The 13094-nt window shown below is 50.1% G+C and overlaps 1 protein-coding gene across 2 annotated transcripts; it reads right to left on the bottom strand.

The window, feature by feature from the left end:
* Positions 1 to 1163: 1163 nt before the first annotated feature.
* OTOP3 (otopetrin 3) lies at positions 1164 to 9730 on the bottom strand. 2 transcript variants are annotated; one of them, XM_032129366.1, is made up of 8 exons: positions 9424 to 9730; positions 8270 to 8474; positions 7514 to 7923; positions 6304 to 6440; positions 5346 to 5404; positions 4652 to 4770; positions 2904 to 3832; positions 1164 to 2179 (listed from the first exon to the last, which is right to left on the bottom strand). In XM_032129366.1, exons 3-8 carry the CDS (start codon positions 7896 to 7898, stop codon positions 2009 to 2011), a joined length of 1800 nt encoding a protein of 599 aa, XP_031985257.1. In that variant the 5' UTR covers positions 7899 to 7923; positions 8270 to 8474; positions 9424 to 9730; the 3' UTR covers positions 1164 to 2008. The 2 variants fall into 2 exon arrangements, with proteins under 2 accessions (XP_031985257.1, XP_031985256.1); XM_032129365.1 differs by having other exon boundaries at positions 7514 to 7928; positions 9424 to 9729.
* Between the last annotated feature and the right edge of the window lie 3364 nt (positions 9731 to 13094).

The raw sequence follows: 13094 nt of genomic DNA, 5'->3' as shown, positions 1-13094 counted from the left end.
AGAGAAGTTTATAATCTTGTTTGTCTTACATTGAGGTGATTTGTGCCACTGGGGGACCACAGGCTGGCTTTCTCTGCAGTGGTAATTTTATTTATAATCAGAAATTAAGATTTGACTCTGGAAAATGAGCCTGAATTGTGTGGGTTTGGCTGTTTCTATGTTTATAGCATCATCAAAGATCAAACAGGATCAAGTCTCCTGAGTTAGTGAACCATGTGCTAAAACCTTTGTGCAGTTGAGACCTGTAAAACAGGCACCCTGGCCCTGGGGGCTGTTAGGAAAGGGCATGGAGGGCCTTGACTGTTTATCTGATCTGTGTGGCTGTAGGTGAGAGTTGGAGCTGGTGGGCTTCATTCCTGTCCATGCTGATCATGTCTTCAGTCATGTATTTAGTGTTCATTCCAAAGTCACCTGCTCTGTGAAAGCTCAGTAACTTAAACCAGTGTTTTATCCATTAAACTGGATAAAATCCAGGTCATGGTTTGCCCATGAAGTGTCATCCTTCCTTGTCCCCAGGCTGTCAATCACTGGGAAGAATGTTTGAGGTCAGACCTTAGCATGTATGTCCTGTGGATCCTGTGGTACAAACACTGACATGAGAATAATAATTAACTTTATTGGAGCCTAATTTATCCAGCTGTTATTTCTCATTACATATTTCTGTTGACATGGGCCCAAATACAAACACTGATTGGGCAAAGTTCATGCTCATGAAATCAGTCTCACTTAGAGTTTCACAGAAAGGTGCTATCACTGCCTCAATGCTGAATCCTCACTGTTACTGTCTTGGGAGAGTTTGCTTTTCTACGGAATCACAAAAAAACCCCCAGAAATAGGCTCTAATCCTAAACCCACACTGATCCTGGGGTTGATTTACAGAGGAACAGAAGCAATACTGAGAATGCCTTTTGTACCATGCTTGGGTAAGGGTCATGACAGATTTTGATTGATTATAGAGCAGGCCTGCTCTTAAATCTCACAGAATCCCAGAATGGTTTGGATTGGAAGGGACCATAAAGCTCATCTGCCATGGGCAGGAATTCCTTTCCCTAGGCCAGGTTGCTGAGAGCCCCATCCAACCTCGGAATGCAAGAGCGGTTTAAGTGAGTTGACTTTGAGCCCGTTGAGTGCAGAGCAGACCCAGAGATTTCACAAGACACAGGTGAAAATTCAATCTCTTTATTTCCATTCATCAGGCTCTGGATTTGGGACCACAGTCACAAAGCCCCTTGCTCTCCCACGTGCCTTCAAAGCAGGCATGCCTATGGAGCACATCCTAGCAGGTCTTTGATGCAGGCACCTCGCTCTGCAGCTGCCTTCCCTTGTGCATGGTGACCTCGAGAAAGGTTTGTGGATGTGCAAGGCAGCAGCAAGGGCCAAAGTGTTGGGGTGGGGAGGGATTCACAGTGGATGTGGCAGTGGCTTGCTCTTGAACTAGCCCTGTGTGCAAGGATGGGACCTTGGCTAGTCCACACCAGTGATAACATCATCTGTGGTGAGTAAAGATCACCCACAGTGCTTCCCTAGTGATTCCCATTTGAGGCTCTGGGAGTGCCTGTAGGGAGAAGTAGTGTTTATTCTCAGTAAGGCAAGGTCATGTTATAGCTTTTATTTTTTGATTGCTTTTGATTTTCTGAACTGGTGCAGGCCAGTCTTTGTTGCTTTTGCTAAAGGCTGCTCTTGCATTCTTTTATCTGGAAGATCTCAACAGGTGTGGGTAAAGTCCCACTTGCTGCCAAACAGCATCCACTGGCAGACTTGTGACTGCATGCATGGTTCCTGAGAGCAGTGAGAGTTTATTTATGGGCTTTGAGTCTATTCTCTATGGTGGAAAAGGATAATATGAAACAACCTCTCCCGAAACTCACGGTAATGTACAAGGAGAAGTCCAAGCAGAAGCCGGAGGGGAAATATCTTAGAAGCTTCCACGTGCATATCTGCTGCTTACTGCATCTTTGTTCAGCATCACTGGTTCTCCCCAGCCCCTGGGGTGGGGGTCCAGCTTGGCTCAGGCTGTGACATAGACCTCCAGGAGCCCCCCGACCGAGTGCATGCGGTAGAACACACCCAAGGGGAGCCCGAAGTTCACGATCACAAACCAGGTGGAGTAGCCGTAAAATGACCTTTCCATTCCATTCTCGAAGACAGGGTGAGCCCCAAATGTGGGCATGACCCACAGCTGGAGAGATGTGAGGGAAAGAAACACAAGTGAGAGGATGACAAACTGTCCTCTACCTGCACCCTAATCTCAGCACTGGCTCAAGTGGTTGTAGGAATATTTCAGGAGTATCATAGTAGTCTCCTTGCCAGGAAGGAGAAGGAAAATCCCATAGTTATGCTGTTGACTCCTTGCTATAATTCAAATCATGTTGAAACCTTGGAAACCTAATGACAGCCCCATTCTGCCCCAGCCTGCTTCATCTTTGTACGGGCTTTCACTGTTTCCTTGGGCAATGTGTTTTCACTGGATTAAGGCTGCAGGGTTGACTCAAGATCCCAGACCACAGTGTACTTTATTGGGTGAGTTTCAAACCTGGAGACTCGTATTTACAGAGGCTTAATGCTGGTGCCTCACATTTCTCCACCTTTCTCATGAAACACCCTTAATGAGCCTAATGGGGGTTTTTTCAGAGGCTAAAATCTTGGCAAGTAAGGATTTATCAGCTGTCTGCACCCATGAAACCCAGTAATATTTGACTCTGAGGGTGAAAGAGAGACTTCCTAATTATGAGAGTGGGGTATTAACAGCAAAACCGGTCTTGACTTGCCTCACCAGTAGGTTGAAACTTGGTGGGCAAAGGTTTTTTGTCTGGAATGCAAGAGAAAGACAAGGAGATCACATCTGTGTCACAGGTCACTGTGGCACAGCCGACCTGTGATGGAGCAGAGAGCACAATACTTACTATGATGTTGCACAAAACCAAGAAGAACGAGATCTCCCTCAATACTCTTCTCTTCCAGCTCAGGTGAGAGTAGGTATGGATATAGGACAGGGAAGCTTTCCGGATCTCCTGTCCCAGGTCCAGCACGCTCACTCGTCTCTGGCTGTAGGCTTCACGATTCTGCTCTTTAGTGTCTTCCTCTTTGCCAGGAGGTGTCTGGCTGTGCTCCTGTTTGCTGCTCAGCGTGGTCTCCTCTTCCCCAGGCAGCTCTGCAGCCACCGTGTGCTGCCCGGCGTGTCTGGCGTGTTTGGCCTCAGTCGCTGCTACAACGCGCCGCCGATGGAGCCCGTCAATGACAAAAACATTTTGGCTGATGTTCTGAAAGATGAGGAGGATAGAGTAGGACAGGATGAGACTGTTCAGCAGGTCCCTGGGGTCAGTGGCCACCAGGGCCACAATGGAGAAGTAGGACATGCCGATTTGGCCGAGGGCTGCCCCCATCAGCAGGACCACGTCCAGGCTGCGGGTTGGGTTCTTCAGTGTGTCCAGCTCTTTTTTTTCCAAGGCGTGGATGATTGTCCCGATCACAGCGCCCACACTCATCAGGGGCAGGAGCACAATGTAGTAGGAATAATAGATCACAAAAACCTGTCGGCTGGGGGCCAAGCTGGTGGCCTGGATCTGATATATCATGAAGACACAGGCCCCGATGATTACAGCAGCGGTGCCCAGCAGTGGCCCAAAGACCACCCCCTGGAGCTTGAATTTGGGCTTGGTGTGCAGGACATGGTGGTGGCTGATGCGTCTCCCCACGTTCTTCCACATGACGTAGAGCACGGAGCAGCAGACTAGGCAGTACTCGGTGTTGAAGGGGTAGAGCAGGATGTAGCCCTTCTGGAAGACTTTGCAGATGGTTGTGTTTGGGCATGTGCACAAGGTAGTCTCGTTGCCTGGAGCAGGAGAAGAGGAAGGTGACAATTAAGAGGGAGATGGCCTGGATTTCACGGCTGTCTTTGGGAGTTTCTTGTGTGCAGGCACAACATGTGTGTCATGTATGTCTGTGCCTTGGAAACAGGGATCAGCAGGAAGTTAAATGGCTGCTGCTCAGTCCTAGAGGATGTGAGGATTCAGAATAACACAATTTAGCAAATGTCTTTTCCCATCCATGGTCAGCATGGATGAGAGACACCTCTTCCTTCACAGCAAAGCCTTCTCTATCTCTACCCCTGGAATATTAGATTCCCCTTTTCTTCCTCTATATCCTCAGAAAGAAGAGCACAGCAATTACACGAGCCTCTTCTAGTCTGGCAATCTTGTGCTTGCAGTTAATAGGTAAAAATGAGCAAAAATGCTAATTTATGGTGGGCTTTTCCTTTCCTAGCCCTCAGTTTCAGGGTTTCATAGCAGATCCCCTCCCTCCAGGTGAAGATGTTCTCCCCTTGCAGCCCATTTCCTCGAGACAGCCTCCAATAATAGGAAAGTTGCAGCATTTGGGGGAACTGCAGCTATCTGAATCACTGAGACCCAGAGGCTCCTCAGAGAAGTGCACCAGCCCCAAGCCCTACAGAGTTCAGAAAGGGTTTGGACAATACTCTGGGGCACATGGTAGAATTCTTGGGGATGGTCTTGTACAGGGCCAAGAACTGGACTTAATGATCCTTGTGGGTCCCTTCCAACTCAGCATATCCTGTGATTCTGTGAAATGCTGTTTCCCTAGAAGTCACCTGTGTCAGCCTAACACCAATGGGGATGTGAAGAAGGAGCCTTGCCTGAAAATCGCCGCTCCACCTCGCGCAGCTGAGACTCAATCTCCACGTGCAGGGTATCATTGGTCACGGCCAGGAGCCAGAGGAGCAGGTTGGTGGCTATGGTCAGCATCAGCCCACACCTGGGAGGAGACACAGGACTTGTACAATGTGTGGAGATGGTTCATGGCCAGTGTGTCCTTCCCCTCTTGCTGGCCCACGCACAGATTTGAGCACACACGGGATGTTTGTGCCTGCTCTGCCTGAGGCCCATGGGGCGTGGCTTTGCACAAACACAGCTGAGCACATTCCCACTTGCCATTTGCAAAGGAGCAGGACAGGCAGTGCCTGGTGAGACTGACCTAAGCTGAGACATCTCCCAGAGATAGGAATGGGGAGACTACCCTCTCTCATCCTCCAGTCTGTGAGCTGGTCCCTGACACAGGCAGCAGGAAGATGTTTGAGGGGAAGGAACAAGCTTTGCAGCAGTCCAAGGCACAAAGGAAAACTGAAGGGAGCTGGTGAGCCCAGGTCAGTGGAGGGAGGATGGGTCTGAACAAGGCATAGCTTGGTTCTTGTGTGACCCCGAATACAGGGTCTGTGTAGGAGCAGATAACCACAGTTCTAGCAGGAATCATAACTGACATCACAGGCAGAAAGGAAAAGTGTCTTTAGACCAGTAAAAGGCACCAGTAGAGCAATCTCCTCTTTTTTTTACCTGGTGAAGTTGTGCTGGACTTGAATGCAGTCCTTAGAGTGATGCCACAGAAAGTAAGCCTGCAAGTGGAGAACAATAACAACGTGAGCAGGGTGAAGTTGGCAGCTGGCTGCACACGTGGTGGAAAGGGACAGGTAGACAAGAAGGTACAGGTCCAAAGCAGGAGCAGGCCTGCCTCTGTGCAAGGGTGCAAGGACATGTGTGCACCTGCTGAGGCAGGTGCTGGCATCCTTGGGTAAGGGCAGCTTTTATGTGTGACTGCACTGAATGCACATCCTGGAGCTCTGTGTTCCTCTGTCCTGTCCATGTGGGCATTTGCTGCTGAGGTGGGAATTAGTTTACTTTTCAAATATGGCTTTGGGTCTGTAAAGAAGAGGGCTGGTGTTGAATTACAAGGTAAAAATGGTGTGAGATATCTTTGTGTACGAAGGATTTTGTTGGGCGGATGGATTGGCAAATACAAAGAGGGGCTGAGGCTCAGACTGGTGCAAAGACATCTCTGGCAAAACCTGAAAATTTCTTCTCCTCTCTCCTTACTTTGCTTCAAATCAAATTCCTCTGGATCCTATGGTATGTCATATGAACACAGTCCTAGCAGGAATCTTAGCAGACATCACAGGCAGAAAGGAGAAGTTTCTTTAGACCAGTAGAAGGCACCTTTTCTCCTCTTTTTTTTTACCTGTGCTGGACTTGAATGCAGTCCTTAGAGTGATGCCACAGAAAGTAAGCCTGATTTCTAGGGTAATTTTTTAATCTTTCTCCCCTGTCTCTCAACGTGGCACACAGGGAGTGCAAGCAGCATTTGAAGTGGCCTGTGATGCTTTAATGCCTTCAATGCTCAGGAGAATGCCCCATGTTCACTCACTTTCCCACATCTCCCAGCTTTCCCTCAACCCTGGGGCTCCCAGGAATGGGACAGAGAGAATAAAAAAGCTTCCAGAAGGGTAACGTGCAGTACCTGGGTGCAAATAAAAAGGATTCCAATGCTGGGGAACACAATTTCCACCCTGGATTTGCACTGGACGAGGATTGTGCTGTAGCCAATGTGAAACACATTCAGGAGGATGCTGCACGTGCCAAACAGCAGCACTGACCCTGGACAAACAGCAAAGCACCAGTAAATAAACACAGACACGTCTGTGGAGCATCCGAGCTTGGCTGGGGACAGGAGGTGTTGTGCTTCTTGGATTTGTGTGGATCTGGCAGTCTTTCTCCTGGAATTCTCATAATTTTAGGAGAAGAGGACAAAGAAGAGCTTTATTCCTGAACCTGATTGTGTGCTTTGACTGGTTAAAGGTGTTAAGAAAACGCAGGATATTTTCTTGTGCTTGGATACAAGGTGGGAATGGGGTTTTTGGGCTTTTCTGTGCAATGTGGAATGACAGGAGTAAGTTAAGGGTGGGTGATGCTTTCTGCCTTGTGGAAGAAACCTGAGATGAACACAGGTCAGCTAAGGCTTGTAGCAGCCCCATCTGCAGGAGCTGGGACCCTTTGATTGTTTCTCCCTTTTGCCTTGGACATGTCTCTACAGCTCTCAGGTACCTTGCAGCTTCCTTCAATTGATTCTCCCTGCTTAGTTAACATGACAGTGCCTAATTAAAAACTCCATAATAGACCAGAGGCAGGGCTGCTGGGAGAAGGGTAATTTCTCAAAGTGGGGCAAATACTGAAGGGAAAATCTCCCCGGAAAGCCTGGGTGTCACTGGGATGTGACTCACTGGGTAAGAATCCTTCCCTGGCAATGAGGCTGCAGTGATGTTAAACAAGGATGACGGTGACATAGGACCACTGGTGCTCTTGGAGAGTAAACACAGTGATTCTCCTCTCACTTTTCAAGGTGCTCCTGCCTAAAACATTTCCTATGTCTTTCCCACGGTGCTCAGTTGCTGGCCTGGAAGTGGGTTATGCCTGGATTGCTCTTTGTGAAGGGACCAGAGAGTGAAGTTGGACTGGAGGCTGACGGGAAGCTGAGTTTCAGGCTCTCCTGGCTGCTCTGGTTCCTCTCTGTGGTACCCACTGTGCCCATCAGCCTGACAGGAACTGGGAGATTCCCGTGCCCTAGCTGCATATCCTATGGCTTCTAGCTCTTCTAGTAACAGGGGAAGAATTTCTTTGCCTTCCAAGCCTTTGGAAGAAGGCATGAGAGAAGAAATAAAAGCAGAACTTACCCCTAATCCAGATGGCTCCGGCATGGGAGTCCCGGTAGAGCACTGCGTGTGGCTGCCGGCTGGTGCCCAGCAGGTAGTAAATAATCCAGAACAGGCACAAGACCTTGAGGATGGAAAGCAGGATCCAGACGTCTGCCAGAGTGATGGCCACCTGGTTGAAGATCATGCTGCTGATGAAGGCACTGCCCAGAAACACCACGTTCATGGCCAGCAGCCCCGAGAAGAGCTGCCCAGCCTTCTGAGCTTGCCGGTCCCTCTGCTGCACCGAAGAGCAGTGACGGTACAGCCAGAACTTCTCATAGTGGATCTTGGAGGTGTCTGTTGGGGCTGATGCTGACCTGCTCTTGCAGTGATGGCAGGGCCTGGAGACTTTCTTGTCAGACATGGCTCATCTGCCTGGGAGTCACTTGCTGCACTGAAAAGAGGGGAGGTTTAAAAGGGGGATGTGCTGAGATGGGAGGCTGTGTGCTCTGCTGTGAAGGCCACTTATGTGGTGACCTCCCTTCCTTGCTTTGCAGCTTCCCCTTCCTTCTCCAGAAGCTGGATGAAGGGGAAAAGGAGATTGGTTTTTAGCCCAGGTTAGGCATTAAAAATTTCCCAGTGGACAGAGTCATTGCAGGGCACTGGGGAAAGGCCCTTCTGCCAAAACCTGTCCAGAGACACCAGCATTAAAGTGGGTGTTTGATGTTTCTGCCCTGCCCCACCAGTACTTGGAGCTGCTGGGACCAGAGGTGCTCAAACAGTTCCCACCCTCACCTTTCACAGCTTCTCCAGCCCTGGGTTCAGGTTTTCTCCTTTCCCTTTGTTGCCGTAAGGATTAGGTGGAAATGAAGAGCAAGCTCAGACCTGCTCTGAAATTCAGAGCTGTTTGATTTTCAGTTGATGGGTCCAACCTCTTCCTTTTGTTTTTGGGCTCTGAAAGTTGCAGGTTCCTTGAATGGTCACACAAATTGTGGGAGAGCTGGAGAGAATAAACAAAGGGTCTGTAAAGTTTGGAATAAGCTGCCCACCACCCAGGTGGGCTGAGACTGGGACACAATTAATACCTGTTTTCTTTCTTTTTCTTCTTGTAGCACAAGGCTGTGAGGACACTGACACAGAGGAGCTGGAGAGGGATGGGCCCAGGTAGATATTCAGAGTCTGGGAGTGCTTCCATCCAGCTTTTGGTAAAATTTTGGTAGGACTATATTGCTCTTGAGAGTGAAATACTGCTCACATAAAGCAATCAGGCAAGATGAGCCTCTCTATAGATTTGGTACATGGAAAGTTGCTTTCATTCCAGTGAGTGGCTCTGGCTGTAGTGAAGGGTGGCTGGAGTGAAAAAAAAGCCCCCTGAGATGTGCTTGGGGTGGAGGGGAACCTTAAACATTCTGTGATAGGTAGTCTTGGGGAGAAATTGTTTGAGGAGGGATGGAAATTTAGTGTTTCCCTTTTCTTCTGCATGTGCACAGAGGTGCTCAGTCTGCCCTTGCCCCTGGGACTCTGAGGTGAGCTGATCCTCTGGGTTTTGTGGCTGGCAGCAGGGATTCAGCATTTCTCTCTGAGTTGGTGAGTTTAGAGGGTCCATTAGGAGAGGATGGACCTCTCCATGGAAGGAGAAGATTAATTCGTGTGTCCCAGGATGAGGCCCCAAGCCCTGAGTTTCTTGGCACTTCTCTTACTGGAGATTGATCCTAGAATCTTCCCCATTTGTCTCCAAAATGCTCCTAACTTAATAGCAGAGGAGCAAACTCCCTCCCCTCTTCCAGGGCCATAATTCCTCTGCTCCAAAGTGGGCTTAGAGACCATAAAATCAGCAGGAAGCCCATTCAGGCTGCACCAGGAGGTACCCAAGTGCCCAGCCAGGGCTGCACACAGAGGCACCCAAGCCTTTGACCCCGTAGCTGTGCTGTGGGGACCACAGCCCTTACCTGTCTGCAGCCTCCTGCTGCCTGAGGAGCTGGCACAGCCTCGGATATGGCCGATCTTAAACCAGTGGTTGGAATGCCACCAGGATGCACGGGAGATCCTGACAGCCCAAGGTGCAGACAGGAGCCGTCAGGGCCGCTCCTCACTAAATGCAGCCTCTGCTCCCAGCCCATTGATTTATTTTCTTTCCACCTTGTTTACTTTGTGTCTATTATTGCCATTACATTAATTACTCAGTGGGAAGCTCTCAGATCTGCCGTGGGCAGCCAATGGGGAGCTGCTCCTTTATGCACCTGCTGGGTTGCCCCACGCCAATGGGCTCAGCGCAGGATGTGCCAACTGGTAAAACCACAAGCGGTGGTGACTAATTTGTGCCATGGCTCAGGCAGGTGTAGAGCTAATCTCCTGGCACAGGCTTGTGCTGGGAGTGCTTACCCACATTGCCTTGGCCAAATCCACTTGAGTTCCCCACTCCCTTGTTTTTAGGTAGATCCTAAGATTTTTTTTCTCACATGTATCACTTCTTTGTGCTTTTATCCAGGGCACAAATCTGACCCAAAAGGTAAAGCTTGCAGTCCACCCCTGCACTGGTGCAGGAATGACACCAGTTTGATGCCTTTTTGGCAGAAAGGTGCTGGTTTTGGGGGTGATAACTACAACCTACTAATGCTGACCTCAGAGTGAGACCCACAGGTGCCAACCCCACAGGGGTCAGGGATGCTTTAGGTCCAAGCTGTGCTGTTCTTGACCCCTCTCCTTTTGCAGGGCAAACTGATTCTGCCTTGGGACTCTGTGGTGAGATAATGGCCCAGGTTTTGTGGCTGGCAGCAGGGATTCAGCATTTCTGAGTTGGTGAGTTTAGGGGGTCCATCAGGAGAGGATGGACCGACCTCTCCTTGGAACGGGAGGACTTACTTGCATGTCCCAGGATGAACCCCCAAGCCCCAAGGTCCTTACAGCTGGCAAACATGTGAGCTGGGAGTTCAGAGCCATGAAATAATTCCCAAGAAACTGATTAGGGGTAGGAGTGGGTGGGGGAGCAGAGGTTATCGTGTGTGGGGCTGTGACGAAAGGGATGGAAAACAAGAGCGAAAGGGGCCCATTTCTCCTGGGTGAGAGCACCGGGTGTGTGCTGGTGCAGCCATTGTTTGATGTCTGCCAGCAAAAGGGTCATGTTTAATGTCTGACCAACCCCTTGCACTGCTGTGGTGGAGCCCAGGTGCTCCAGTCTGGGCAGGTGCTCAAGAATACCCATGGCTGGATTTGTTCTGCCTTCCCCCAAAGCATCAGCATCTCCAGCCTGTCTGGACAGCCTGCTTGGATGTCCTTGCTCCTTTCTTTCATGTTTTGAGATCCCCTGAGTGCAATTGAGCTCTTTCAGGGGCCTCATTCTTTTCCAGACTCTGTTCCAGAGATTAGCAGGGAACTGGAATATTCCAAGAGCCATTTGGTGGCCTCTTTGTTGGCCAAAGCCAGCTATTTCTGTGCAAGGCATTAACAAACCTGCTGTTTTTCAGTGCTATGATCCTAAATTGGAGTGGCCATACAGAAGTGGGAAATGGAGGCCATGAGTCAGAATGTATCCTAAAGTTTGGCTGAAACTGGGGATTTCTCCTTCAAAGATGGACCTGAAATAAAATGTCGGTGCCTGCTGTGCTCCACTAGTTTTGTCAATGGGATTGTGCATCTGTGTTGCAAAGATGAGGCCTCCTTTCTAATCTGACTTGCCCTATCTTGGCTTTGGAGCTGAAATTGAACCCAGAGGAGTTGTAAAACCCTGGGAAACTGGTTAATCCTCCTTATTTGGTCCTTGATTTGAAGAAGAACAGGTGTTTTACTGGCATGTATTGACACAAGTTTAACTAAGTCATTAAGTAAGCAAGTGTGCAGGAGAGGGGCGGGAAAAGAGGTGAGTCCAGCTCACTGGTTCCATCACAGAACTCATTGCCCTGGAGAAGCTGCCTTTACTCAGAGGTTGGGAGAAAGCTGGTAAATGTCAGGAGCCATGTTTACCCCTCTGCTATCAGCAGACTGCTTATTAATGGTGCTATCTGTGCACTTAGCTGTAATAACAGCCAGGCCAGGCCCAGCAGCTCTGTAAACAGGGCCTGGGAGGAAGGAGGTCCGTGCCCAGCCGCTGTGTTTGTCCAAAGGCCACCTGAGGAATGCCAGGCTCCTCACATCTCCCCGGCCTGCCCACGCCCTTCCTTTGGCACTGATAACCGAGGCGGTGACATCTCCTTGGGGCTGGGAGCGAGAGGCTTCTGGGGTGACTGCAAAGAGCAGCTTCATCCAATGTGGGTGAGGGTGAGCTGTGCTGCACTGCCTCGCTGCCTCCCTCCTCCCCTCTGATGGGCTCTGGGGGTATGACCTGGCTCCACTTACGAGTGCGTCTCTATCTTCCCTGCTGCCTCTTGGTACCTTTTGACCTCCTGCCAGCACTGAGTTGCTCCTCACTGCTAAGGACCACTGGGAAGTGCCTCTGCTGCCACCACCTCCTGACCTGGTTCTCAGCACACCACTGGAGCCGATCCTGCTCACAAGGCACCTTGTGCTGCAATCCCATCCCTCATCGCCAGCCGTGTGACCTTCTCAATCCATCCACTTTCCATCTGCTGCACTGACAGATAATAATTAACTTGGATTTCTCCCATCTCAGGCACACCTCAGAGCAAATCACCCAGATAAATGGTGGTTTGTTTTGGGGTTTTTTTTCCCCTAATAAAACAAATCTCACCCTCAAATAACAGATGATTAAGAAGCAGAGGAGGGGACGCAAAACCCAGGTAGGGGTGGGGTGGTGCTTCAGGCCTGACCCTGGCTATGGTCTTCCCTGCTCTTTTCTGAGCAGTGATTTCTGTCTCCTGCTCTTCGTCTCTTCCTTCTCTTGCTGCTCTCCCTTGCTGGCTCTGGCACCATGTCCCTCAGGACAGGGTCTGAACTGAGACCTTTTTAACACTCACACATTGTCCCAAGTCCTGGGACTGGAGCTCCTGAGCTCAACCAGTGCTGAGCTCCTAACCCTGCCATCCCCTGGGGAGTGATTTCTATTTGTGGGGATCCAAGTTCCACCAAACCCCTGCAGCACAGCAGATGCTCAGATCCCTGGGAGGCCAAGGTGGATTTTATACCAAAGTGGGGAAAACTGGAAGCCCCTGGCGAGACATGGTGAGGCCCAGGGCAGCCCTTTGCTTTCCCATAGCTCTTCATTTGCAGTGACTGCCATTTAAACAGCCATCCTGAAGCACATCTCTGTCCTGGTCCCCCATCCCTGAATGGGGATGGGATCTCTGCTCCATAAGGCTCTGGCAGGAGCAGTCAGCAGGATGCTGCTGATGGCCTTGGGGCCCAACCTCATCCTCTGCTCTGACACAGGCTCTCTGCTCACCCAGCTCCCGTGCCTCAGTTTCCCTCCTTCCAGGCATGGAAGATGGAGCTACCAGCAGTGTTTTTCTGCAGGGATCTGTCACAAAGATGTGTGTACAAAGGGCCAAGCGTGATCCCTTCATGTAACTCAGGTACTCTGTGTTTGTGGTGTCCTCCCTTCCCACCAAATCCACCATCAGGAAGATGCATCCCACTCTTTAACCAGGCTTGAGGAGCTGTGTCCCAGACCTGAGGGGGAAGGGGCACTGATGGAGCAGCCAGCAGCAGGCACCTGCATCACCTGCCA

The sequence above is a fragment of the Corvus moneduloides genome, chromosome 19 (assembly GCF_009650955.1).
Source record: "Corvus moneduloides isolate bCorMon1 chromosome 19, bCorMon1.pri, whole genome shotgun sequence".
Lineage (NCBI taxonomy): Eukaryota > Metazoa > Chordata > Aves > Passeriformes > Corvidae > Corvus > Corvus moneduloides.
Note: the sequence above shows the minus strand (reverse complement) of the source record. Positions and strands in the feature narration are given on the sequence as shown.

Bases quoted from the DNA above. Each gene is read 5' to 3' on its own strand.
- OTOP3 (XM_032129366.1), bottom strand. From the start codon at position 7,898: ATGTCTGACAAGAAAGTCTCCAGGCCCTGCCATCACTGCAAGAGCAGG. The intron at 6,441-7,513 runs GTAAGTTCTGCT...CTGTTTGTCCAG, and splicing joins CGGAGCCATCTGGATTAGGG to GGTCAGTGCTGCTGTTTGGC. The intron at 4,771-5,345 runs GTAAAAAAAAGA...GTCTCCTCCCAG, and splicing joins GTCCAGCACAACTTCACCAG to GTGTGGGCTGATGCTGACCA.